Source organism: Micromys minutus, assembly GCF_963924665.1.
Source record: "Micromys minutus genome assembly, chromosome: 10".
Classification (NCBI taxonomy): domain Eukaryota; kingdom Metazoa; phylum Chordata; class Mammalia; order Rodentia; family Muridae; genus Micromys; species Micromys minutus.
Window position 1 is genome coordinate 49,237,767 of NC_137979.1, and position 24,029 is coordinate 49,261,795.

General features: G+C 41.9%; 1 protein-coding gene across 4 annotated transcripts; it reads right to left on the bottom strand.

Moving 5' to 3' along the window:
- Window positions 1-3,328: 3,328 nt before the first annotated feature.
- GJC1 (gap junction protein gamma 1) lies at window positions 3,329-22,782 on the bottom strand. Of its 4 annotated transcripts, none has more exons than XM_080923103.1 (3): window positions 22,645-22,782; window positions 6,206-6,281; window positions 3,329-4,980 (listed from the first exon to the last, which is right to left on the bottom strand). In XM_080923103.1, the coding sequence occupies exon 3, from the start codon at window positions 4,958-4,960 to the stop codon at window positions 3,770-3,772; it is 1,191 nt and encodes a 396-aa protein (XP_080779229.1). In that variant the 5' UTR covers window positions 4,961-4,980; window positions 6,206-6,281; window positions 22,645-22,782; the 3' UTR covers window positions 3,329-3,769. The 4 variants fall into 4 exon arrangements, with proteins under 4 accessions (XP_080779229.1, XP_080779230.1, XP_080779227.1 ...); XM_080923104.1 differs by lacking the exon at window positions 22,645-22,782 and adding an exon at window positions 22,555-22,591; XM_080923101.1 differs by lacking the exon at window positions 22,645-22,782 and adding an exon at window positions 21,809-21,920.
- Between the last annotated feature and the right edge of the window lie 1,247 nt (window positions 22,783-24,029).

The following is a 24,029-nucleotide window of genomic DNA, read 5'->3' on the forward strand; positions in this document are numbered from 1 at the left end:
CAGAGGTTTTATTTTGAGGTCGTAAGACTTTTAAGAGATTACGTGATTGTACAGAGATGAAGTTACCCTAATTCTGAACCCTTTCAATCAAAATGACCAGCAGGAGGGGAGAATTCATACACATTTACAATCATAGCACTCCGAATGAGGAGTTCAAAGTCATCCTTGACTACAACATAGTGAGTCTGAGGCTACTTTGGCTATGTGAAAGCTTGCCTCATAAATCCAAACCAAAATGTTGTGTTTAAAAAAATATATCTTTCATAACTAGAAAAAGACCTCTGATTTACAAAAGGGTATTAAAGGAGATAACATACTTGCCTTTTACTACAAGCTGGCTGGCTTAAAATATACATGCATTCATATATGCTATTTTTAGAAGTACACCATCTCTCAAAAGACAGAAGCAAAGCATACACACATAAAAATTGGACATGTAAATCAGACGTCTGCCATACTGAAATACATTTTTGGTATGAACGACTGAGTCTTCCAAACCGTTTGTAGACACTCATGACAAGAAGAACCTAAGCACCTTAGTACCACAGTTAGTTTGACCATGCTTTTGAAGGTTCAGAATCAGACACACCCAAATGATGATGGTTATTTTGGTTTGGGGTTCTGCTCTCCAAACCTGGGGACTGATCCAGGGCCTCATGCATGCCAGGCAAAAACATTCTACCTCTGAGCTGAAACTTAAGTCCCAATAGTTGGGTTTTTGTTTTGTTTTTCAAGACAGTTTCTCTGTGTAGTCCTGGCTGTCCTGGAATTCAGTCTGTAGACTAGGCTGGACTCAAACTCAGAGATCCACCTGCCACTTGACTCCTGAGTGCTGGGATTAAAGGTGTGCTCCACCACTGCCCAACAAAGCCTGCTCTTTTATATCTCTTCTAACTACAAGGATTTGGCAGAAACCAGGTGTAACTCGCTGCTGCAGCAGTTAGGAAAAACAAGCTCATAAGGATGTCTACTGATGTTGGCTCTTAAAGGACTGAGCATTCAATTGCCATTTGATAAAGACATATTTACAGATTCTATGTAGGATCTGAACAGGGTAAACCATTCATTGACAGCAGTATTTTATTCTTTTTGAGCATTGACTTCATTTTTAAACCATTTATTTTTAAAGGTTTACTATTTTTTATGTGTACAAGTATTTTGTCTGCATGCATGCCTGTGCACCACATGTGTATTGTCTGCAGAGGTCAGAAGATTCCCCTCAAACTGAAGTTACAACCAGTTGTTAGCTGCCACGTAGTATTGGGATTTGAACTCATCTTCTGGAAGAGCAGCCAGTGCTCCTAACTGCTGACCCTTCTTTCCAGCCCCAGGATCATTTTTCTTAATGTAGGTCCACAGAATGTCATAAAGAGTAAATGTTGCATTTTGCAAATATCTTTGTTCAAAATCTGGAAGAGATATGCTAAGGAGGCATCAGGAGTTAGAAAATCCTTGTTATGACTGAATCTTTAGCAAGAGGGTAAAAATAAACTTTACAGTGTATGAACATACGGAGGTGACCTAGAATAATTTTCTATAGACTTTGAGAAGCTGAAGAATTAGCTAGACAAAAAATAAATAAATAACGTTCTCATCATTCTGGGTCAAGAAGCAGCACCAGGGGCACTGTTAGAAACCAATGCATGCTCCTGGCATCAAATGCCTTTGCCTGTTTTTTTCTGGCATTTCTGCTTCAGTCCTTCCCTCTTCACCCCAATTCCCAACCATTCCGCTGGCAGGCCACTCTGTTCTCCTCTAGGTTCTGGTAGATGGCTGAGAGTGTATGTGTATTTTCCGTCCTTCACTTAAGAAGTCTGCTGGATGAGCTAGCAGTGCAGGAACTGGGGGTTATCTTAGCTAGACTTAGGTGGTTAAAACCGTCTTATTAGAATTATGTGCATTTCCCTATTAGTGAACTGGTTTTGAAGGACTGTCTATCAACTACTCGTGATATATAAAAATATACTATTTTTTGAAAACTTCCCTTTAACTTTACCTGCTAAAAAGGTTAGGGATGATGAGGATCTTCTCTAGGCTGAAGTTTAAAGATCTTTTAAAAAGCAAGTGTAAATAAATAAAAGCCTAGATGGTAAGGTGGGTTTAGGGAAAAGATGGGTCACAACAAAGGCAAATGGATATACACTGGGTCCATCCAAGGTTGTAAGTAACAGAGCACGGGCATTTCAGATTGTTTGTGTTTAAGACAGGGTCTCTTTATGTAGCCCTGGCTGTCCTGGAACTTAATCCGTTGTCCAGATTGGCCTCAAACTCAGAGACCTGCCTGCCTCTGCCTCCCCGGTGTGGGATTAAAGGTGTGCAGCACTACTGCCTGGTACTACTTCAGATTTAAGAAAAAAATAATACTTTCAGAATTTCAAAATGAGAGGTGCTTTCTATTAGAAAGGCAAGACACCCACATGAAATGCCTGGGGCCATACCTACAATCTGCTCAGGGCACCAAGTGGTGTGCAGAAAGAGACTTAGCACTTCCAAACTTAAGGGAAGATAAAGCTTCCCAACGTGACGTAAGATTAAAGATAGAAAGAAAACACTGCCAATTATTAGTTTATGAACATTAATCCTTGCCATTAACAAATACAAATGCTAATAGGGAATAAATACTGAACTCATCTCAAAGACTGGCCATTCAGAGAGCAACCCACACTGGCAGACATGGGTGACTCATACACATTTTACAGAAAACTATTAAAACAACATATCTGGATTCAGCTCTTTTGCCATTTTCATTACAAGTAGCTTCTAATCTGAAAATTTTTGTTTGTATTCCCAATGTTAACAAATATAGAAAATATTCATGCCCAGTGTTTTCAGAAATCAGAGTCAGGTTTCTGGACAGAGATTTTAGGGCAAGTGAACAGCTTTACAACTTAACTTCCTGTAGTTCATTCTCCAGGTGTCGGCATGGCTTTGCTTCCTGGAAGAAGCAGCTTAGACCGTAGCACTGTCAAGACCATCAGTGGGACACACTGCTATCTGACCAGGGGCATCCTTGTGTATCAGTCTTTTAAGTCAGAACACACCATCAAAGCACACAGCAGCCATGCCGGGTGATTAGAGGAAATCTGCAGTAAATCACTGACTTCCTTTGGAAACATTTTCCAAGAACAACAACTCTGGTCACAGGAAGGAGATTCCAAGATCTCTCAAATATAAGAAAGATCTCAACCTCTTTCTAACAGGGATCTTCTCCCAAACACTTGGGGATTGGTGTTTCTCCCTTAATTTCTCTATATATCTTAAATCTTTCCTGAAACACGAGAGGCACTTTTATTAAGTGTACCATCTACTAGAACTCCAATCACAAGATATTTGCTAAACAAAGTAATAACACTACCCTTTAACAGACATTATTTACAAGGGTTTTTTCCTTTAATATAAAAAAGTGTAACTATAGCAGTCCAATGTACAAATACAAAAAAGTTATCATACTAAAAAAATGTACCATAATACTGTACATACAGAAACTGTTCAACAATAATGATTTAAATATATCTGTTCTCTGGATCTGGAAGACACAAATGTAAAGTTCTGCAACTGCATTATTGCTGAGAACATGTGCCTGGGAACACTGTGTTTCCCTCTCCCGACTCATCCCAGCTCCACCTTCAGAGTCCCCTGAGTTTGGATCATGAGCCAGCAGCATCCCTGAAGATAACCAGAGTCAAATGTTTACTCAATGGAAGTCATTATTCAGCAAGTTGCTGCTTACCATAAACTATGAAAACCCAAGTTTTAAGCCCAACCAAGATTAAATCCAGACGGAGGTCTTCCCATCCCCTGATTTGCTACTAATACTGCTTTTGTTGGACCCAGATTTGGATCCCACTTTGGCCTTCTTTTCCCGAGGACCATGGGGGTTGTTTTGGTGATGGTATGCCTGGATTGCTAGATCCAAGCGTTCCTGAGCCATTCTGATCTCCCGCTGCAGAGTCTCCAGATCAGCCGGGAGGTGCTCCTCGTGGCTGCTGTACTGCTGTTCCTGGGCGATATTGGCTTTGTTTTGCTTGTAGGCAATCTTAGCATTGGACAACTCAGTGTACTGGATTTGATCTGGTTTGACAGCAATGTTATAGCCAGGGGGAGCAGATGGTGTATTCCAAGTGAAAGGATAATTATAAGCACCCGGATCATCAAGTTCCCTCCTTTTACTGTTTAGTGAGTCTCGAATGGTCCCAAACCCTAAATGAAGCATCTCCCAAATGTTAAGCAATAGGCAGAGGCCCGTGACACCATACATTATCAAAAGGAAGATGGTCTTTTCAGTGGGTCTAGAAATAAAGCAGTCTATCTTATGAGGGCAAGGAAGTCTGCTGCACACATAAAATGGGTGTACTTGGAAGCCATACAGAAAATACTGCCCTATTAGAAAGCCCACCTCAAACACAGTCCTGGCTAACAGCTGCAACACATAGATTTTCATGAGCCCATCCTCACGGATTCGGCGGCGGCCATCATGCTTAGGTTTTGGTTGGCTCTGCTCTTTATTTTCTTTTTCACTTTCTAACTCCATCTCTGGATACATCATAGGATCCTCTTCATGGTCCTCCTCTGTTTCTTCCAGAGCCCGGTGCTGTTTCCAACGCATGGCATAGGGTTTGCTCCGAGCTGCCTTCCTGTCTGCCTCACCATGCTCCATTTTGGCAATCTTATGAATAGCATATCCCAGGTACATCACAGAGGGAGTTGCAACCAGGATGATCTGGAATACCCAGAAGCGCACGTGGGAGAGCGGAGCAAAGGCATCATAGCAGACATTCTCACAGCCCGGCTGCTCTGTGTTGCATACAAATTTGCTTTGCTCATCATAGTAGATGGACTCTCCTCCTACAGCAGTTAGTACAATTCGAAAGACAATCAGCACAGTGAGCCAGATCTTCCCTACAAATGTTGAATGGTTGTGGATCTCCTCGAGCAGGCGAGTCAGGAAGCTCCAACTCATGATGGTGGAATTGGTTTGTCCTGGTAGGTGGAAAGTACCAAGCAGGGGAAATCAACAAAAGCTAAAAATAGTTTTCTATTTTTGGTGCCCAGTCCCAACAAATAATCCAACCCTAACAATGTAAATTCATAGTATCTCTAGGGACACCGTAACCTGAGATTTGTCCCACTTCAAGATTCAACAGTAGTACAGATATTAGAATCTCACTGCACCTCATAGCAACAGCTTTGGGTGAGACAGCACCCTATTCCATGTCTGCACATACAAGGTTTTGTTTGTTCTCTACTTCACTGACATTATTTTTCAGATGCAGCACGCTGTGTTTTTACATACATTAGTGTGCTCTGGGACATCCAGACACTGGGGTAACTTTCTGGTCCAGTCATAGACCTTACCATTATAAAAGGGGTCTTTGGGCTGGACTCCATTATGAAGAGGCAGTTTACTAGAAAGTTTAAGTTTTAAAGCAGGTAATAAAGTGTTAAAGTAATTAAGGAAGCCAAGTGTGGTGACATGTGCCTTCAATCCCAACACTTGAAAAAACAGACAAGGGAATCTAATCTGAGTTCAATGCCAGCCTGGTCTACAAAGTTTGTTCCAGGACAGCCAACAATACATAAGTGAGCCCCTCTCCCATTTTTCCCCAAAAGTTAATTAATGAATAGTGTGGCTGCAAACAACCAATGATGAGCACTAAAGAGAAAAGAACCAAGGGGTGCCTCCTGCTAGGCCACACAGCAGAACGACCCTGGTTTTGCTTTAAAGTCCACAATCGATTTTCTTACAACAAATACTTTTCCCTACACAGGGAAACCCTGTACTGACATTTGCTAAACTGATCTAAGAAAGCAACAAATCCGACCAGTAGGCAAACTCACTAAAAAACAGCCTTTTGTTTGTTTTTGGAGAGAAGTCCTTGCTATGCACATGTCTCTGTCCTGGAACTTGGGATTAAAGGTGCAAGAAATGCCTTGATCCTTTTTTTTGTTTGTTTGTTTGTTTGTTTGTTTCTCAGACAGTGGATCAACTGTTGCCTAGGCTGACCTTTGAACTCAAGATCTTCCTACCTTAGCCTTGAAATGTTGGAATTATAAGTGTTTGCCACCATACCTACCTTTAAAAACAGCATTTTAAAGAATAAAGTTAGACCTATGCCTAGAATCCAGGTCACAGATTAATCCTATTCAAACATCTGACACAAAACACACATATGGTAAATCACCACCACCAAGTTCTAACACTTACCTGTTAACCAGAACTTCTGTTACCCAAAACCTTTTTTCAGATTCTGTACTTTGTTTGTTACTTTCCCAAATTCTCTCTGGAAGAGAAAAAGAAAAGATCTGGTCATAAACTTCCTCCCACAGAAAACAATGAGTCACTAGCATGTCAAGTTCAGGAAGAAACAAAGTTTTCTGTGTGCCTCAGGAGTCACTCAGAATGAGTTGGAAACAGGCTTGACTGCAAATACACCACTCTTCTCCTCCCATAACAAGTGACAAGAGAAATTAACAGTGACCTCAACATTTTAAATCATCAGGCTCCATGAAAACCTGATAGGGGCCGGACAGATGTCTTAGCAATTAAGAGTACTGTCTGCTCTTTTGGAGGACCTGGGATCAGTTCCCAGCAACCACTTAGAGGCTCACAACTCTCCGTTAACTCTAGTTCCAGGGGATCTGATGCCTACTTTTTGGCCTCTGCAGGCACCAGATAAGCACACAGTACACGTGTATATACATATACATCCAGGCAAAATAAATAAACTTAAAAATAAAAGAAACCATAGCAGGGAATGCACCATTAATAGAATCCAGAGCCGCTGTGCATGGTGAAGTGCAGCTCTAAACCAGCATTTGGAAGAGGGAGGTACAGGCAGGCAGATGAGTTCCAGGCCATCCAGGCTTAAAAATGAGGTCCGGACTCAAAACAAAAAAACAAACAGAGCCACCAATGAACTTTGAAGACTCCAGCAGAAAACAAAAGCAGCCTGCCTCTCTCACAGCCAATGCTTCTCATTAGGATTTGAGCAGCCCAGTAGGAGCAAGCTGTTCAGCTCAAACAGTCAACAGCTGGCTCAGTCACTGGGACACCACCTCCACAGGCTGTGATTTACAGATCCAGTGCCTCACTAAGTCAAGAAAGAAAACACCTGGACTGTGACTCAAAATGTAAAAAGTGGATTTGAGGCCAGATTGGTCTCCAGAGAGTCCCAGGCTGGCCAGCTACACAGCGAGACTCTTGTCTGGAGACAACAAACAAACCAATGAAGCAGAAATCAGTGTCCATTATTAAACTCTGGAAAGCTAAGGACAAATGTCATCCATAAGACAACTTTGTTCACCACTATCATTTTATTTAACAAATACATTTAAAACAATTCCTGAGGCTAGACCTGGTAGTGCATAACCTTTAATCCCAGCACTCAGGAGACAGAGGCAGGCAGATCTCCGAGTTTTAGGCCAGCTAGTTTGTGTAATACAGACCCTATCTCAAAAACAAAAACAACCCCTGAATATTCCATGGTAATTTAACAGGAATTTAGGAACACATACATGCATACACATACATACACAGCATCCATACACATAAAATAAAACCTTAAAAAAGCCAACACACACACATACACACACTCCACAACCAAAACCCCTTAAAATGCTTTGGCTTTCCATTATTTCTTCCAGTCTTTATCATGTGAACCCCCAAGTGTAAGTAAGATGGCATTAACTGGGAAGGAGAAATGGCTCAGTGGGTAGAAATAATTGCTACTCTTGTAAAAGACCCAGCTTCAGCTCCCAGAACCCACATAGTTATACACAACCACCTGTACCTCCAGTTCTGGTGGATCCAATGTCTTCTTCTGACCTTCTCAGGCACCAAGTATGCACATGGTTCACATATATATAGCAGAACACTCTTATAAATAAAATAAATAAATCTAGGGGCTGGAGAGAAAGCTCAGTGGTTAAGAGCACTGACTGCTTTTACACAGGATCCAGGTTTGGTTTCCAGCACCCACACAGTGGCTCACAACTAGCTCCAATTCCAGGGGATTCAAGGCATTCTTTTGACTTCTGGGGACACCAGGCACACATACGATACACATGTATACACGCAGGCAAACCACTCATACATATAGAATAAACATTTTTTTATTTTAAAAAATGAATAGCTTTCTACAATAAAAAAAATAACATTATCAGGGTTGGAGAGGTGGCTCTGTGGTTAAGAGCACTGATTGTTCTTCCAGAGGTCCTGAGTTCAATTCCCAGGAACCACATGGTGGCTCACAACCATCTGTAATGAGATCCGATGCCCTCTTCTGGTGTGTCTGAAGGCAGTGACCGTGTACTCACACATGTGAATTAAATAAATAAATCTTTGAAAAAAGAATATGTGTTTGAATAAATATGGTTTGAATGTGTCTCCTCCTAAACTTCACATGTTGGAGTCTTAGAATGGCCAAGTGGAAGCTCTATAGGCCATTGGGATGCTGGCCTTAGAAGGGAATGGTAGTCTTTTGCACTCAATTCTGGGGAGAGGGAGTTAACAGTCCAATCTGTCTGACTGGCATGATGACCTCCTGCCACAATCTCCTGCTGTTGCTGTGCTATCTACCACCAGAACCAACCAGAAACTAGTACCATGTCCTTCAAGCCCCAAACTCTATGCTAAATGAACCAATTTCCTTTGGTTTTGGAAACAAGGTTTCTTTGTTGTGGCCCTGGCTCTCCTCCAATTCAGAGATCTCCCTGCTTCTGTTTCCAGAGTGCAGGGATTCAAGATGCGGCCACCCAGACTATCTTACCTTTGGGTTTGGTTTGGTTTGGTTTGGTTTGGGTTTTTCAAAACCAGGTTTCTCTGTGTAGCCCTGGCTGTCCTCCTGCAGACCAGGCTAGCCTCAAAATCAGAGATCCATTTGCCTCTGCTTCATGAGTGCTGGGATTAAAAGCATGCACCACACCACTGGCCAGCAATATAAACCTGATTTTAAAAAGCAGCCTGTTTCAACATTTTACTGTTTCTTTCTACAGAAATAATGTGCTTATTAATTCTAACAACTCATAAAATGGGTGTTGGGCAATCTTTCTAAAGAACTTCCATGGTCTTCCAAAGGGCTAGCAGAACCACCACTAATTTTTTAAAAAGGAATACTACTATAGTTCATGGTGGCCTGTAAGTCAAAACAATTCACATACCCACATACATACTGAGGGAAAAAAAAGTTTGCTTATATAACAATTATTGGACCAGAAACCAAATACACTATTTTTAGTCTGTTTTCCAGATAACTTAAGATATAAATTTACCTTGTCTTATACTACTAGCAATCTACCAGTGAGTTACATTAGACCCAAAATTCATAACATTTTTCTGTTATATACTATTAGAACCAAGCAAAATCTTGGTGCACTTTTCTGTTAAACAGAGTTCATGGGATTTTTCAAAATTAAGTATAAAGCACTTTGTCTAGATAATCTCAGGTGGTCTATTACTGGGTCTCCACAAACATGAGAGTGAGAGTTGGACAATGTGTACAAGTTGTCCAAGACCATCTAATGACTGAGTGCCTTAAAACAGAATGTGAAGCCAGCAGTCTTGCCCTGCAGTTTGGCACTTACTAGCGATGTCCTTATACGTACAGCTGAGGTATAGCTCAGTAGTAGTGTTCATTTAGCATGCTAAAGGGCCTGGTTGGACTCCCAGATTCACTCGAATACCCACAAAGGGACCACAAAAGGGTTTCATATAGAAAAGACTTCAACCCAGTCCTTGGGATCAGATTTATTAAAGATAAACTCTCAGGGCTGAAAAGATGGTTCAGTGGTTAAGAACACTTGCTGTTCTTACAGAGGACTCAGGTTCTGTCCCCACTACCCACATGGCAGTTCACAACCATCTGTAACTACAGTTGCAGGGTTTGACAACTTCTACTTTCTTGGGCACCAGGCATGCAAGCGATGCACAGATGTACATACAGGCACAACACTAACACACATGCAATAAAATAAATAAATAAATATTAAAAAAGACCCTGGCCTCCCTTAAAAGAACAAAAACAAAACAAACAAACAAAACCCCACTTGCTAAGAACAGTTTCAGAGTTTAAGATCTTAAATGTAGAATAAATCAACCTAAAGCTTAAAAAAAGAAATAAAAATTCCCGGGGCTCCTTGCAAGCAACAGGGACAGAATTGCTAACTAGGGTAATGTCCAGACATTGAGAAATTAGAAATTAGAAACAGTTTGGGAATTGCAAGGCTGAGACAACTATTAAAGGGGAGATGTACAGACTGTTCATACCAAGTCCTGAGAGCTGTGTCTGGACTCAAGGCAAACCAAACATATTACCATGATTATTATGAGTGCCTCAACTTTGTATCTTGTCACCTCAACTTGACTGGGTGCCCCTAAAAGACAAACCCACGATCCTTACCTCAGCATCTCAGACCAAGGAAAAATACATTTTAAGTGCTAACTATACTAATCAACAAATAAATAGATGTATTTCTCTAGTACCTGCTTCATACCCTTTGTTACAATCTTTTATACTTTTCTTGATTCCCATTTCATCGGTTTGTCTCAAAAAGAGAGTAAGTAAGCCTGGCAGTGGTAGCATAGGACTTTAATCCCAGAATTCAAGAGGCAGAGGCTGGCAGATCACTGTGAGTGCAAGGACAGCCAGGGCCACACAGGGAGACCCTGCCTCACTGTCTTAAAAAAATAAAACAACAAAAGCAAAAAAGGAGAGGGAGAAGGGAGGAAAAAGAGAGGGAGAGAGGGGTAGGGGGAGAGAGAGAAAGGGAGAGAGAAAGAGAGAAGGAGGGGGAAGGGAGAGGGAGAGAGATATCACCCTCACGAGGCATTGAGACTTGTGGCTGGCTTAAGCAGAAAACAGAATGTTGTACAGAATCTAGTGTCAGGCTAGAAGTATTTTATTTTCAAGTTTCAGTTTCTCATCTTTGTTCACCGTTTTTCAGAAATCTATTTGTTTGGTCCCCCCAAGATGTTTCATTTTGGCAATGGCTCTTTAAATCCTGTACCTAAAGTCATTTGGCTCTCAAATTCTTTTGAGGACAAAAAGACAAAAGAAATGTGATTAGCCTCCTCTATTTATTTATCTATATATTCAGTTTCTTGGATTTTCAGCATCTCTGTGTTGGCCTTGGCTAGCCTAGAACTTGATTAGCTTCCACTTCCTACCGTCATAATAAAAAAAATAGTTTACTAAAAACAGTTCAAGGGGGCTGTGGAATGAGTTTCTTTTTACTCTTCATACTGGCTGCTCTTCCAGAGAATCTAGTTCAATTCCTAACAGACACGCAGTGGCCATAACCACCTGTTGCTCTGGTCCTAGGAGATCTGATGCATTCTTCTGGCCTCTGAAGGCATAAGACATGTATGTGATACACAGACATGCATGTAAGCAAAGCACCTATACACATAAATTAAGTAAATTTAGAATTAATTTTAAAATAAAGTAAAAGCCAGATGGGGGCTTATAAGATGGTTCAGCAGTTAACAGCATACCCTGCTCTTATAGAGGTCCAGAGTCCAATTCCCAGTACCCATATCAGATAATCCCAGCTTCAGCTCTAGCACTCACACATACAACACACCCAGATACACACACTCTCTCTCTCTCTCTCTCTCTCTCTCTCTCTCTCTCTCTCTCTCTCTCTCTCTCTGTCCCTCTCTCTCAGAAAAACAGACAGACACACACACTGAGAACTATAGATAGCATAAATTTTTTTAAAAAGTCAGACAGATTAGCTATGGCAGCAAAGTTTATAATCCTAGCACTCAGGCTGCTGAAGCAGGACATCATTAGTTCAAGGCAAGCATAGGATATGAGCCTATGTATGTCTGTATATCTTCATTAACACTAGTGGGAGAAATTTGTAAAACAGTAGTTATTCACTCCTTAAATAGACAATACATGACAGAGATGCCTGAGAGGAAAACAACAATAAGACCTCTAATTATCTAAGCTAACTAGAGGGTTTCTAGAGCAAGAAGAAACACACAAAGCAGAGTAGGCTCACAGAGTCAACGAGACAGCCCAGACAGGCGGATGCAGGAGGAACTTAAACGGTAGAACACTAGATCATGAAAAGTAGGCTGAAGGTGGGTACACCACACAATTTCATTTATATAAGCACCTTCCCTGGGATGAATGTGGTGTGCACCTTTAATCCCAGCTGAGGAAGCAAACACAGGTAGCTCTCTGAGCTCAAAGTCCAAAAGAGACATGATGAGACTGTTTAAAAAAACAAAAAACAATAAAAATACTTTAAGAAATTCTCAAACTCTTATTAATTTCTTTTGTTCTATCAAGTTCTTTTTTTTTTTCTCTTCCTGATCATATGTGTCTTTGATTCTTCCTCTTTTTTAGACAGGGTCAAATGTATTCCAGGCTAGACTTGAGACTCAATGTATAGGTAAGGTATTCCCCCATCTCTACCTCCTGAGTACTGGAATTAATGATAACTTGTCAGCCAAGAGTTTTATGTGTCACTGGGTACAGAACCCAAGGGCTTGGTGGCTACTATGTGAAAGCTCGACCAACTAGGTGCCATACCCTTAGCCTGGCACTGGCAGTCAATACCTTAAAATCCTAATTTCTAAATAAAAACAAAATCTAAGATGAACTAAGTGATTGACTCTTAACCCCAAACTTTGTGAAACTGAGCAGAATGGACTAGGAGCCAAGGCTGTGATTTCAGAATGTGAGGCATGGGCTTCAGGAATCAGGTCTTCCTTGTACACTTAGGCCAAAGGAGTCTCAAATGACCCTGGGGCATTACAGGTGGCTGGGAACTGAGCTGAGGTTCTCTGCAAGAGCAGAAAATGCTCTTCACTTCCAAGCTATCTCTCCAGTCCCTCTCTCCATATTTTCAACTTGTGACATAACTGGAGAATACCAAACTAATTGATTCCTAAGGTTCCCACTGCTTAATACTATCTTTGCCAGAATAAAATTCATAAAACTGAAAAATTACATAAAATTCAGCACTCCAGGGTAAGGAAGGAAGCGATGTAACAGTGGTGACATTAACAATAATAAGATGTAAAATTTTCATAAAGATATTTCCCAAGCAGTCATTCCAGAAAAGACTAAATGTAAAATATTCAAGAAGGGCTTGCCATGATCCCAAGGTATGGAACAACGATCTGGACATCCCATAATAAGAGCTGAGCAATCCCCTAAGAATCGAGCCAGTGACTCACATTCCTGAATGACTATGCTTTATTGTGTAGACAAGGAATCAATTACAGAGTTTACAATGAAGTTTTGTTTAACTGGAACGTTTTAAGTGGAAGTTAATTGCACATCAGTGATAATAGATGCCTAATAACTAGCTGGTGACAATTTCTAAAAAAAAAAAATAATAAGAATTATGGCAGCTAATTGGCAAACAGTAATCTATGTAGCATAAACATGAAAACAAGTTGTTTTCAAAAGTGTTTCTGGCTATAAACAACATTTTAGAAACACAAAATATAATTTATCATGAATCAAATTATAAAACCTTCTGAAAAGAGAGGCATCTGAAATGTTGGCTCTGTAAACCAACAAGGAAATAAAACACACCATTGTGGGCTGAAGTGCCAATTTACACTGGCAAAGAGCCATTCTGCTTGAATTCAAGAACACTGAGGAACCAGCTGGAAAAGTGTGGGATAGCACATTCATCCACAATGCCTCTTAAGTGGGGCTGTCTGCATTCAAAAAGGACAGTACTGGTACCCATGTCTAAAACAGCCTAAGCTTAGATCAAATCAAGAATTCTAAACAATGATCAGTCTTGGAAAAATAAACATTTCCAATACTGACTAAGGCTTGTAGAAGTTCTCACATCATACAGCAATGGCAACTGTCATCTAGTATACCTCTAGAAGAAATCAGAGCAATCTTTACCACGAACTGAAATACCGATGGGCACAGTGGCAGGATAGTCACTGACTTGGTCTACAGTCTCTCAAAAAGCTACTCTTCCCCAAGAAAAAAACTCTAAAAGACAATCTTTCGACCAGTAATACTACATCTGTAATTATTCCTAAATTAATACAGAATATTTGCTATAACTTGTTATAAACCTCTATAATGAGATAATAGACAACGACTTTGAGGGGATAGGGCTGAGGATAGACTGAGAAAGGGTCTCACTACATCTCTTTGTAGCCCTAGCTAGCCTTGACCCTCCTGCCTCTACTTCCTAAATGCTAAGATTACAGCTACATCTACAACTTTTTAAAAATATGTAATTATTCTTTGAGGGGCTACAGAGATGGCTCAGCAGTTAAGTGTTTAATCTTGCAGAGGATGATGGTTCAGTTCCCAGCACCCATACCACAACCACCTGTAACTCAATTTCCAAGGGATCTAATACCATCTTGTGACCTCTGAGGACACCCAAACACATGCAGTACGTGTAAACATACACTCAGGCACACATACACATAAAATCAAGTGAAAATATTTTAAATACATTATTTGTAAGCTAGTAAGCAGAGCTCCCCCATGGCTTCTGCTTCAGTTCCTGCCTGTAGGTTCCTTTCCTTCATTCTTGCCATGACTTTCCTGAGTGATGGGGTGGTTCCTAGGAAGTATAAAATAAAATACCACCAACCCCAGAAATATTATTTGAGACAGAACCCTGCTAGGCATGTCATAGCCTGGAAGTTACAATCCTACCACAGCTGTCCACATTCTGAGATTATAAATGTGCTATCATGCCTGTCTTAATCTTTTTATATGGCACAGAATACAATATTCAAGTATCCACAATTATCTAGATAAAATTCAAAATTATCTAGACAAATTCAAACATCTATAATTAGACTGAAAGTTTATTAGTGGTTGTCTAAGTCTGTGAGGTGGGCAATGACTACTTTAAGATAGTAACATTCTTCTTAGAGGAACAAAAGTATTCTTAAATTAACCATAGTGATGGCTATGTATACTTGCAGATACACTAGAAACATTCTTTGGTAGTTTTACTTAATTTTTTTTAAATGTAGGAGTGTTTTGCCTGCATTTTTGTCTGTGTGCCACATGTGTGCTTGGTGCCTGCAGAGGTCAGAAAAAAACATCAGATCCCCCGGAACTAGAGTTACAGATGGTTGTAAGCTAGCATGTGGGTACTGGGATGAACTTATGTCCTCTGGAAGAGCCACCAGTGCTCTTTACAGGAGCCATCTCACCAGCTCCTTTTGTGAGCTTTACATTGGTGAGCTGAAGCTTCAGCTCATACATAAAAGATAAAAAATAAATACTGAGGCCACTGGCTGCTAATGGTCCAGATTTGGCGCCTTAACAGATTTGGTTAAGTTGTTAGTGCAAGCAGGCTATGTAGTCTCTGGGGCTTAGAAAAACATTTGATTGTCATTCCTTGAATTAACTTGCTGTGGATGGCACTACTAACAGGTATTTTGGTGACATTAAACAGGTGCCCTTTCCCCGATGATTCCCTAGGGTAAGCTTAGATTGGTCCCTTTTCTGGCTGTTAGGATAGGAAGTGGAGCTTATATTGACTATGAGCTCTCTGCTTCTGATCTTTTGGATCATCACGGTTTAATATCTTTCCTACAAAAAAAGGCAAAATAGAAAACTATAATTTGAGTTTGGAAGCCCACCGTGGATGGCATCATTACCATGGCACCATTCTGTGCATTGTATATAAAACTGAGCTCTAGCATTCATGTGGTAATTTGTGCCAAAACAAGTTGGCTGAGTGATCAAGACAAGAAAGATGAAGTAATAAAAAATATTTGTTAACATAAGTACATATAATTTTAAAGTTTTAAGCTTAGAAAGTTGCTATAATCATACAAATACCATTTTAAAATGTTTTGTGTGTTCAAACATGTATAGATTAAACAATTAAACAAAACATATAAAGCTAAAAAGAAAATAAATATTAAAAGAACAAGAGTGACATGTAAGATTTTAATTCTTTCTCAAGAAAGTTCTTTTTTTTTTTTTTAAACATTTTAGCTCTTTAGATACAAATTAGATAATACAAGTAACTAAGCAGGTGAGGCCTGTAACAGCTGGAGAACAGAACACCACCCAAAGAGGATGAGGATCACAGCTCCAGCTCAGACAGCCTATCAGGCTTTTCAAAAGAACTCTTCAGTCTGAATTTTCATATGCAATTTTGATTTTTGGTAACCTTACTTAATAAAACATGGTAAGATGAAGAAATGGAGCTGAGGTATAGCTCAGTGGTAAAGCACTTGCCTAATATGCACAAGGCCTTATGTTTAATTCCAGCAACAGGGAGGGAAAAGACACACAAATATAAGCACACTCCTTCATGATTTTCACAAATTAAACAGACTCATGTATGTGACCAACATGGAGAGGAAGCATAAAACACTACTAGGAAGCTAGCTCAGCGAGTAACACAAGCTTGACAACTAACTTCAGTCCTGAGGGACCCATGATGGCATGTATCCATAATTCCAGCATGCCTACATGGAGATGGGAGGTGGAAAGAGAAGAGTCAGGAAGCTCAAAGGCAGTGAACCCAGGCTATACTGCACAGAACACCAAGAAAGACCCTACCACAATAGGGTTTAGAGAGAACTAACTCCCAAAAGTTGTCCTATGGCCTTCATCTGTGCATCATGCTACAAACTTGTCTATATACATACACATACACAAATACACAATTTAATTTTCTAATTAAAAAAAGGTAAATTATCACACCTAATATGTGCTTTGTTTTAAATTGCTGGGTTTTTGTAGACAGCATTTCATGTAGTCCAGGCTGTCCTCAAACTCCCTATACAGCCAAGAACTGAACTCCTCATCTGGGTTCTGCCTCCTGTGCTGACATTACAGGTCTGCTACCATATTCAGCCCAATAGTCCCTGAAAATCCACAGTTGCTGCCATTATTCTTTGCTGATTTTCATCCAATATTGAGTATTTGGAAGGAATTTGCTTTTATTTGAAAAACTGATTAAAACAGCCACCAGAGGTTAAAGATTTACATGAGGAGAGTAGAGCACTTGCTTATTTATTACACAGGAGGTTCAGGGCTTAACCCCTCTGCACATATATAGTTTTTTTTAAAAAAGTCAGTTTCAATTACAAGTTCCATTAAATGTTTATTTGCAACATGAACATTATACAATTCTCATCTTCTCATCTCTTTCCTTCATATCAAGGGTTCTTTTGTTGAGGTATCAACATGCCATGAGATTCAGTTTAAACTCAATGGACCTATGCTGTAGTATTACTATACAGTCCTAGACACGCTTTTAAAGAAACCCAAATGTGACTTTACAGCTTTATGATCAGCTATTAGAATTTAAGAACACTACTCTGTGTACAGATCTCCTTTTCCTAGTCTTCAGAAATTATGCTCATGTACTGCAATTTCAAACCTCCAGACACACACACACACACACACACACACACACACACACACACACACACACAGAGAGAGAGAGAGAGAGAGAGAGAGAGAGAGAGAGAGAGAGAGAATGTAAGGGAAGCTTCCCCATGAAAATATAAAAAGTGACTAGAAACAAAGCTCCTAACTGTTGAGAGTTCTGTTGTGGTTCAAATAACAAAGCTATTGATTTCAACAGGATATGGTACACACTTGGAACTCGAGGCAGGAAGATCAGGAATTCGGGGATATGCTCAGCTACATGCTAAGTTTCATACCAGTATGGGCTACATGAAACCCTGCCTCTAGATACCCAAAATGAAGAGAGAGAAAAGGCTTTGTAATCTATGTGCATTATTAGCTTTCAATGACAAAGATAAACAAAGAAAATGAGGATGGGAAGGTCTTGCTTCTGGTATCAGCTTCAGTCCAGCATCACGTGATGCCATTACTCTGGACACACAGGGAGAGTGTGTGGAAGGACAGGACTGCTCACACAGCACTAGGAAGCACAGGAACAGGAAGGGACCAGAGTCAAAGTACACCCTCCAAAGGCATACAATCACCTAAAGTGTGCGTAACTTCCCAACAGCTGCATACCAAAGTCTTCAACTCATGTTCAGGGGGACACCTAAGATGCAAACCATAAATCATACATACGTAATTTTTCATAAACAGTCACTTTTATATTCTAGGTTTAACTATAATAGGATGCAAAGGCTTTAGACACACAAAACTCATTTTTCCTAAACTGAGATATCTCTACCATTCCTGTCTTAATGTTCTATTTCTATTGTTGTGAAGAGACACCATGACTACAGCAACTTCCTCTCACTCTCATTTTCTAGGCAGGGTTTCTCTGTGTAAGAGCCCTGGCTGTCCTGGACTCCATTTGCAGATCAGTTTGGCCTCAAACTCACAGGGATCTGCCTGCCTCTGCCTCCTGAATGCTGGGATTAAAGGCATGAGCCACCACCAACCATCTCCATGGCAACTCTTTTCTTAAAAAAGATTTATTTATCTTACATATATGAGTACATGGTAGCTGTCTTCAGACACACCAGAAGAGGGCATCAGATCCCATTACAGATGGTTGTGAGCCACCATAGAGTTGCTGGGATTTGAACTCAGGACCTCTGGAAGAGCAGTCAGTACTCTTAACCACTGAGCTGTCTCTCCAGCCCCCTCTATGACAACTCTTATAAAAGAAAGCATTTAATTGGGGCTTGCTTACAGTTTCTGAGGATTAGTCCATTATCATCAACCAGTGTTCTCAACCCCTGAGCCATTTCTTTAGTCTTGTTTTGTTTTGTTGAGAAAAGGTCTCACTATGTAGACCCTGGGTATCTTTGAACTCATAAAGATACACTTGCCTCTACATTCCAAAGTGCCAGAATTAAAGACAAGGGCCACATGTCCAATTTAAAAGAAATATTTTAACTGACAAACCACAACAAACAGCACTATATTCATATAGAAGACCCCTAACATACAAAAGACAGTATATAAACAAGGCATAAACACCCATAATCCTTAGCACTTGAGGTTAAGGTATGCAAGACAAGTTCTGAGGTCAACTTGGGCTGTATAGGGGAGACTTTATCTTGGAAAAAACAAACAAAAGAAAACAAGAAAAATATACAACAGGTAATAATAGCAAGACTTCCAGGTAGATGCATTTAAGTGTTATCTGAAGTATTTTACTATACCAAACAATTACAAAGAAAAAATTAGTGGGCATCAACTTGCTGAATACATAAATGAAGTAATTATAAGCTAGGTGCCAAGGGTACTGAGATAGCAAAAACAAGATATTACTCTAAATATTACAGAACACACTGTATAATCTAATGGTGGCATAAACATTATACAAGTAAGCAAAATTTCCTAGGAGAGTACTGTACTTAGTCCCTAGGCTAAACTAGGAGGAAATAGGTTCCTTTCCATTTTCTCTTATAAGTATTTTACTCATATGTATATCTGCACACCACTTGTGCTTGGTGCTTGCAAGGTCAAAAGACAGCATTAAGATACCCTGGAGTTAAAGTTACTGGTGGCTGTAAACTGCCGTGTCAGTACTGGGAATTGAACCCATGTCCTCTGCAAGTTCTTAACCACTGAACCATCTGTCCAGTCCTAAAAGGTTTCCTGACAGGAGTATAAGACAGAGTTACTTCTGGAGTAAAGGAAACAGATGTAATACATGCAAAGACTCTGGCTGAGCTTTAAATTTTGGGAAGTAGGAAAAAGACAAGTACGTCACAGACACACGAATGAGAGAAAACATGTGAGCAGGGCTGGGGTGAGGCTCTGCGGCAGTGTTTGTCCATCTCTAGTACAGAGCAGAAGGAAAGAAGACAACTATGAAGACAAGCTGGAGGTGCAGCCTAGTTTAGAGTGCTCCTCTAGCATGCTCGATGTGGGCTGCATCTCCAGCACAGTACACCAACGGGGCACTGTGGCACACACCAAACAGAATTCTAGTAGCAATTCTAATTCTATGAGCACATGGGAAGAAAGAGGCAGACCACCACGGGTTTGGAGCCAACCTGGGCTACAATCAGACCCTGTCTCAAAAACAAGAACTCAGAATACATCTGGTAACAAAGACAGAGAAGAGCTATGTTTAGACTAAGGAGAGGGTAAGACCAAGACCCTCAGGTAAAGACATGGCCAACATCAGAGAGGGATAACATCCCAAGGAGCTGGAGCAGAATCAGAACTCTAGAGGAGAGGGTGGAATCTAAGTCCTCATAACTACCTACTCTAGATGGGCAATTAGGAATCCCAGGTCCAAGAATGAGTCCAAAGGAATTCCCTAAAAATAGCATCTAACTCCACACAACTCCAAACATCCTCAAAAGGTATGCTATAAGTCATCATGAGGTTATAATTAATTGAGTTACAAGTTAGATCCCACAAAAACAGATAAAACAAGCCACAGAAGTATAGGGGGAAAACAAATTTATTCTAAAAGTTTGTGCATGCTTTTTTTTCCCAAAGATTTTAGGTAATTTCCAGATTGCTAAGCTTTTTTTTTTTTTTTTTTTTTTTTTTTTTTTTTTTTCCCCACATTAAAAACACTGAGAAGGAAAAGAGGCTGGTACTCGCCTTTTGTCTCTTCAATGCCTAGCTCTGTCCCATGCAAGTACTTAATGGAAAAAAAGGTTGCTGGGGTACAGCTCAGTGACACAGCACATACTTAGCCTTGATATAGTCTCCAAAACCACAAAAATGTTTGTTAAATGAACTGCCTATAACCTATCATTCTGGAGAGTCAAGCAGTAGGGAGTTCAAAGCCACCCTAGTCGGCATATCAAGTTCCAGATCCACCCACACCACCCTGCTTCAAAGAATAACATTAAAAAGTAAAATGTAATTTTTTATTAGCAACATCTGATGATGTCAAAAGTCTGTGACTTTTATTCAGTTTTAAAAGGTTAGGAAGTTCAGTATCCTAACGTGTTTTATAGACCAGTGTGCTGTACAGATGTAGTAATAGACAATAAGGGTCAGTAAAATGTAATCTTTAATGACATCATCTCACTGTTGTAGGAAACCCTTTGGGTAAATACATTCCATGGGTCTGTAAGCTAACCCTTTGCCAAGGTGTGCTGACAGCCAACTCCAGACTTTGTGAAACAAGAATTTACTGCTGTATGGAAGCCAGTATTCAATACCTCCTCATCCATTCTTTACAGTATGGGTTCTCCAAATGGACAGAACTAATAGAACGAAACCAATGTTTTGAGAGCGGAACAAATCAGAACACATGTGCAGAACTTCTCTCCAAAATGCCCTTTGCCTTCAGTACACTGCACCCGAAGCTCTGGTGTAACAAAGCCTTTTACCCTTTACCCAGAAGAATCCGTTTTAATTCCTCTCATTCTGCCATTACACAGCCCTTAAGAAACTCAAAGTAACTGCAAATAAATCCCTGCTGGCCCCAAACAAAACCTGCAATTTTAACAAAAACAATTCATTTAGTTGGGAACTAAGCAATCAAATTTGTGGAGCCCTTTTGTCTCTGTTTTGCATTCTTGCTCTGAAAAATACCTACAGACTGTTTACAGGGGAAAGGATTTGATCCCAAAATTACATTATTAATCCTCCTCTCACAGATACCCATGTACTACAGACAAACTGATTTCTGCTTTACAGAGAACTAACATCTTTAGTTTACATGGCTTTATGCAGCGCTTTCACATATACCCACTTGTAAAGGCGCACAACAAAAACAATAATAACGTTTAGACTTAAGACACATACAGGACAACTTATCCAGAATTTGGTCTACCTTGAGTTCCTCGACTGCACCCAGTGTGGACGAGAACAAAATAAATCACGAGCACAATGAACTCTGTAGCGCTGCCAGTCCCCAGGACCAAAAATATCTTCAAATGACAAAAAAAAAAAAAAAAAAAAAAAACCAAACTCACCCACTTCGCAAAAGAAAAGCAATCCCAAATAATCCGCAAAGCGAGGGGGGTGAGGACCCCAAATTCTAAACACAAGTCACGTAAATCTTTTCAACTCCAAACTCCAAACGCAGCAGCCAGCCCCAATCACAGCATAAGCGCTTCCTCTCTATTTTCAATCTGGAGAGTCAACGAAGAACAATTAAAAAAAAAAAAAAAAAAAAAAAAAAAAACCCACAGCAGAGCTCCAAAGTTTTACGAAGTGACGATAAAGTCATCTCAAGTAAAGAAAAGGCGTCCAGCAAGAAACGACGGGCCGGGTCCTCCCTCCAGCCCCTCTCCCGCTCCTCAGCGCTCGAACCAAACCTCCCGTAGGAAAGAAAAAAACCCTCCGAGGGGGACAGAGGACCCGCCGGACCCCGCAGCACGCCGCCGAGGAGCGGCCGCGGCCGTCAGACAAAGACGAGCCCGCCCAGCCGCAGCCCGGCCCCCCAACCGCCCCGAGGAGTTGCGGGAGCGCCGCCGCCCGCTCCCGGCCCGCCCGAGCCGTTTCCCTCCCAATTTGGGAACCGCGCGCCCGGGGGACAAAGAGGGCGGGCGCGCCGGCGGCCGCGGCGGGACGCGGGTGGCGACGCCCCTCGGGGCTCGGCGGACGCTCCTTCCCGCCCTGCGGCCCCTGGGGAGCCCGGCCCGCCGCCGCCGCTTTCGAGGCGCCTCAGAGTTCGCCCGGCCGCGCCCGGCCCGGGGCCCCTCAAGCCGCCGCTCACCCGGCGGTGGGCGCCCCCGAAGCCGCCTCCTCCGCCGGGCCTCGGCCCGTCCCGCCGGCCGCCGCCTCATGGGCCCCGCGTCGCCATCACCTTCGCCGCCTCGCCGCCACCGCCGCAGCCACCGCCTTCTTCACCTCAGCCCTCAAGCCGAGGCTGAAGCCGCTCCGGCCGCGCCCGCCGCCTCCCTCTCTCCCGCTCCCGCCGCCGGGACCCGCGGGGAGGCGCCTGCGCACTGCGTGGCGCGGTGGGGGTGGGGGCGTCCCGTCTCGGCCTGGGAGCGGGGGCGCGGCTGCACGTGCGCCTCGAGTGGGAGGGGGCGCCCTGAGCGCGCGGCCCCGCGCCGGCGCCAACTTTCCGTGGCCGGCCGCGCGCGTTCCCGGGCGGTCCCGTACGCGGTGGCGGGAGCACCCCTGCGCGGGGAGCCCGGGTGGGCGGCTGACTTCGAGCGCCGCGGGCTCATTTCCTGTGGCGTGATTCCCGGAGCCGCTGGCCACTATCGGCGTGATGGAGACACGCCTCACCTGAGTTTCCCGGGTCGGACCGAAGAGCCCCGTTATCTGGTGCGCTAGGTCAGGGCCTTGGTCCACTGGATCTCGGGATGCTCATGGCCATGGCCGTTCTAGGCTCTGCTCTGCAGTTACTCGAAGAACCTCCGGGGCTCCTCGGCCAACCATCCCCGCCTGGTGGAATCAGGATTTTTACAGACGTTCTACAGAGTTTTGAGGTCCTGGATTTCTCGGATTAGTAAGACCCTAATAGGCCATTTCCTCTTAACTCCTTGCTTCCCAGCAGGATCCCAATTAAGACTTTTGACGTGTGCTTGGACAGGAATTCCCCCGGGTTGAAACTACCAGTTAAGAAAAGGAAAACTAGCTGGAGAGAAGGCTCAGTGGTTAAGAGTTTTTACTGCTCTTGCAGAGAATCTTCAACATCCACGTTGGGTGGTTCACAACCACCTGTAACCCCAGCCTCTGGAGGATCCAACTCCTTTGAGGCACCTATATCGATGAGCACATACTTACACACAGACCCAGAGACACATAGTTAAAAATAATTTTAAAAAATGAACCTTAAAAAAAAAAAAAAAAAGAAAGAAACGGAAAATTCCCCTAAATACTTTAAATAGATCGAGACTGGGTGATGAAAGGCAGCTTTTCACCAAAGAGGTGGGAGGGGCGGGCCATTCCTGTACTCTAGGATTACAAATAGACTTTTTAAAAGTTTTCTCCTGGCCAGGGAAGAAATTAAGCCAGAGAGGCGACTTGTGGATCAAATTTCTCCTGAGGCCAGGTGCTAAGGGCTAGATCACAGGTTGGGAACTAAAAGGGCTGGGCCATTGTCTGCCAGCACCCCTCACCCTCTGAAATTTTGTTTGACTACTATGATGTTTCCAAAAATAATGAAAAATGCCCAAATTTTTAGATCCTGTTTTCTGGCTTCTCTCTAAAAACCAAAAAGTGTGCTCACTTTGAGCC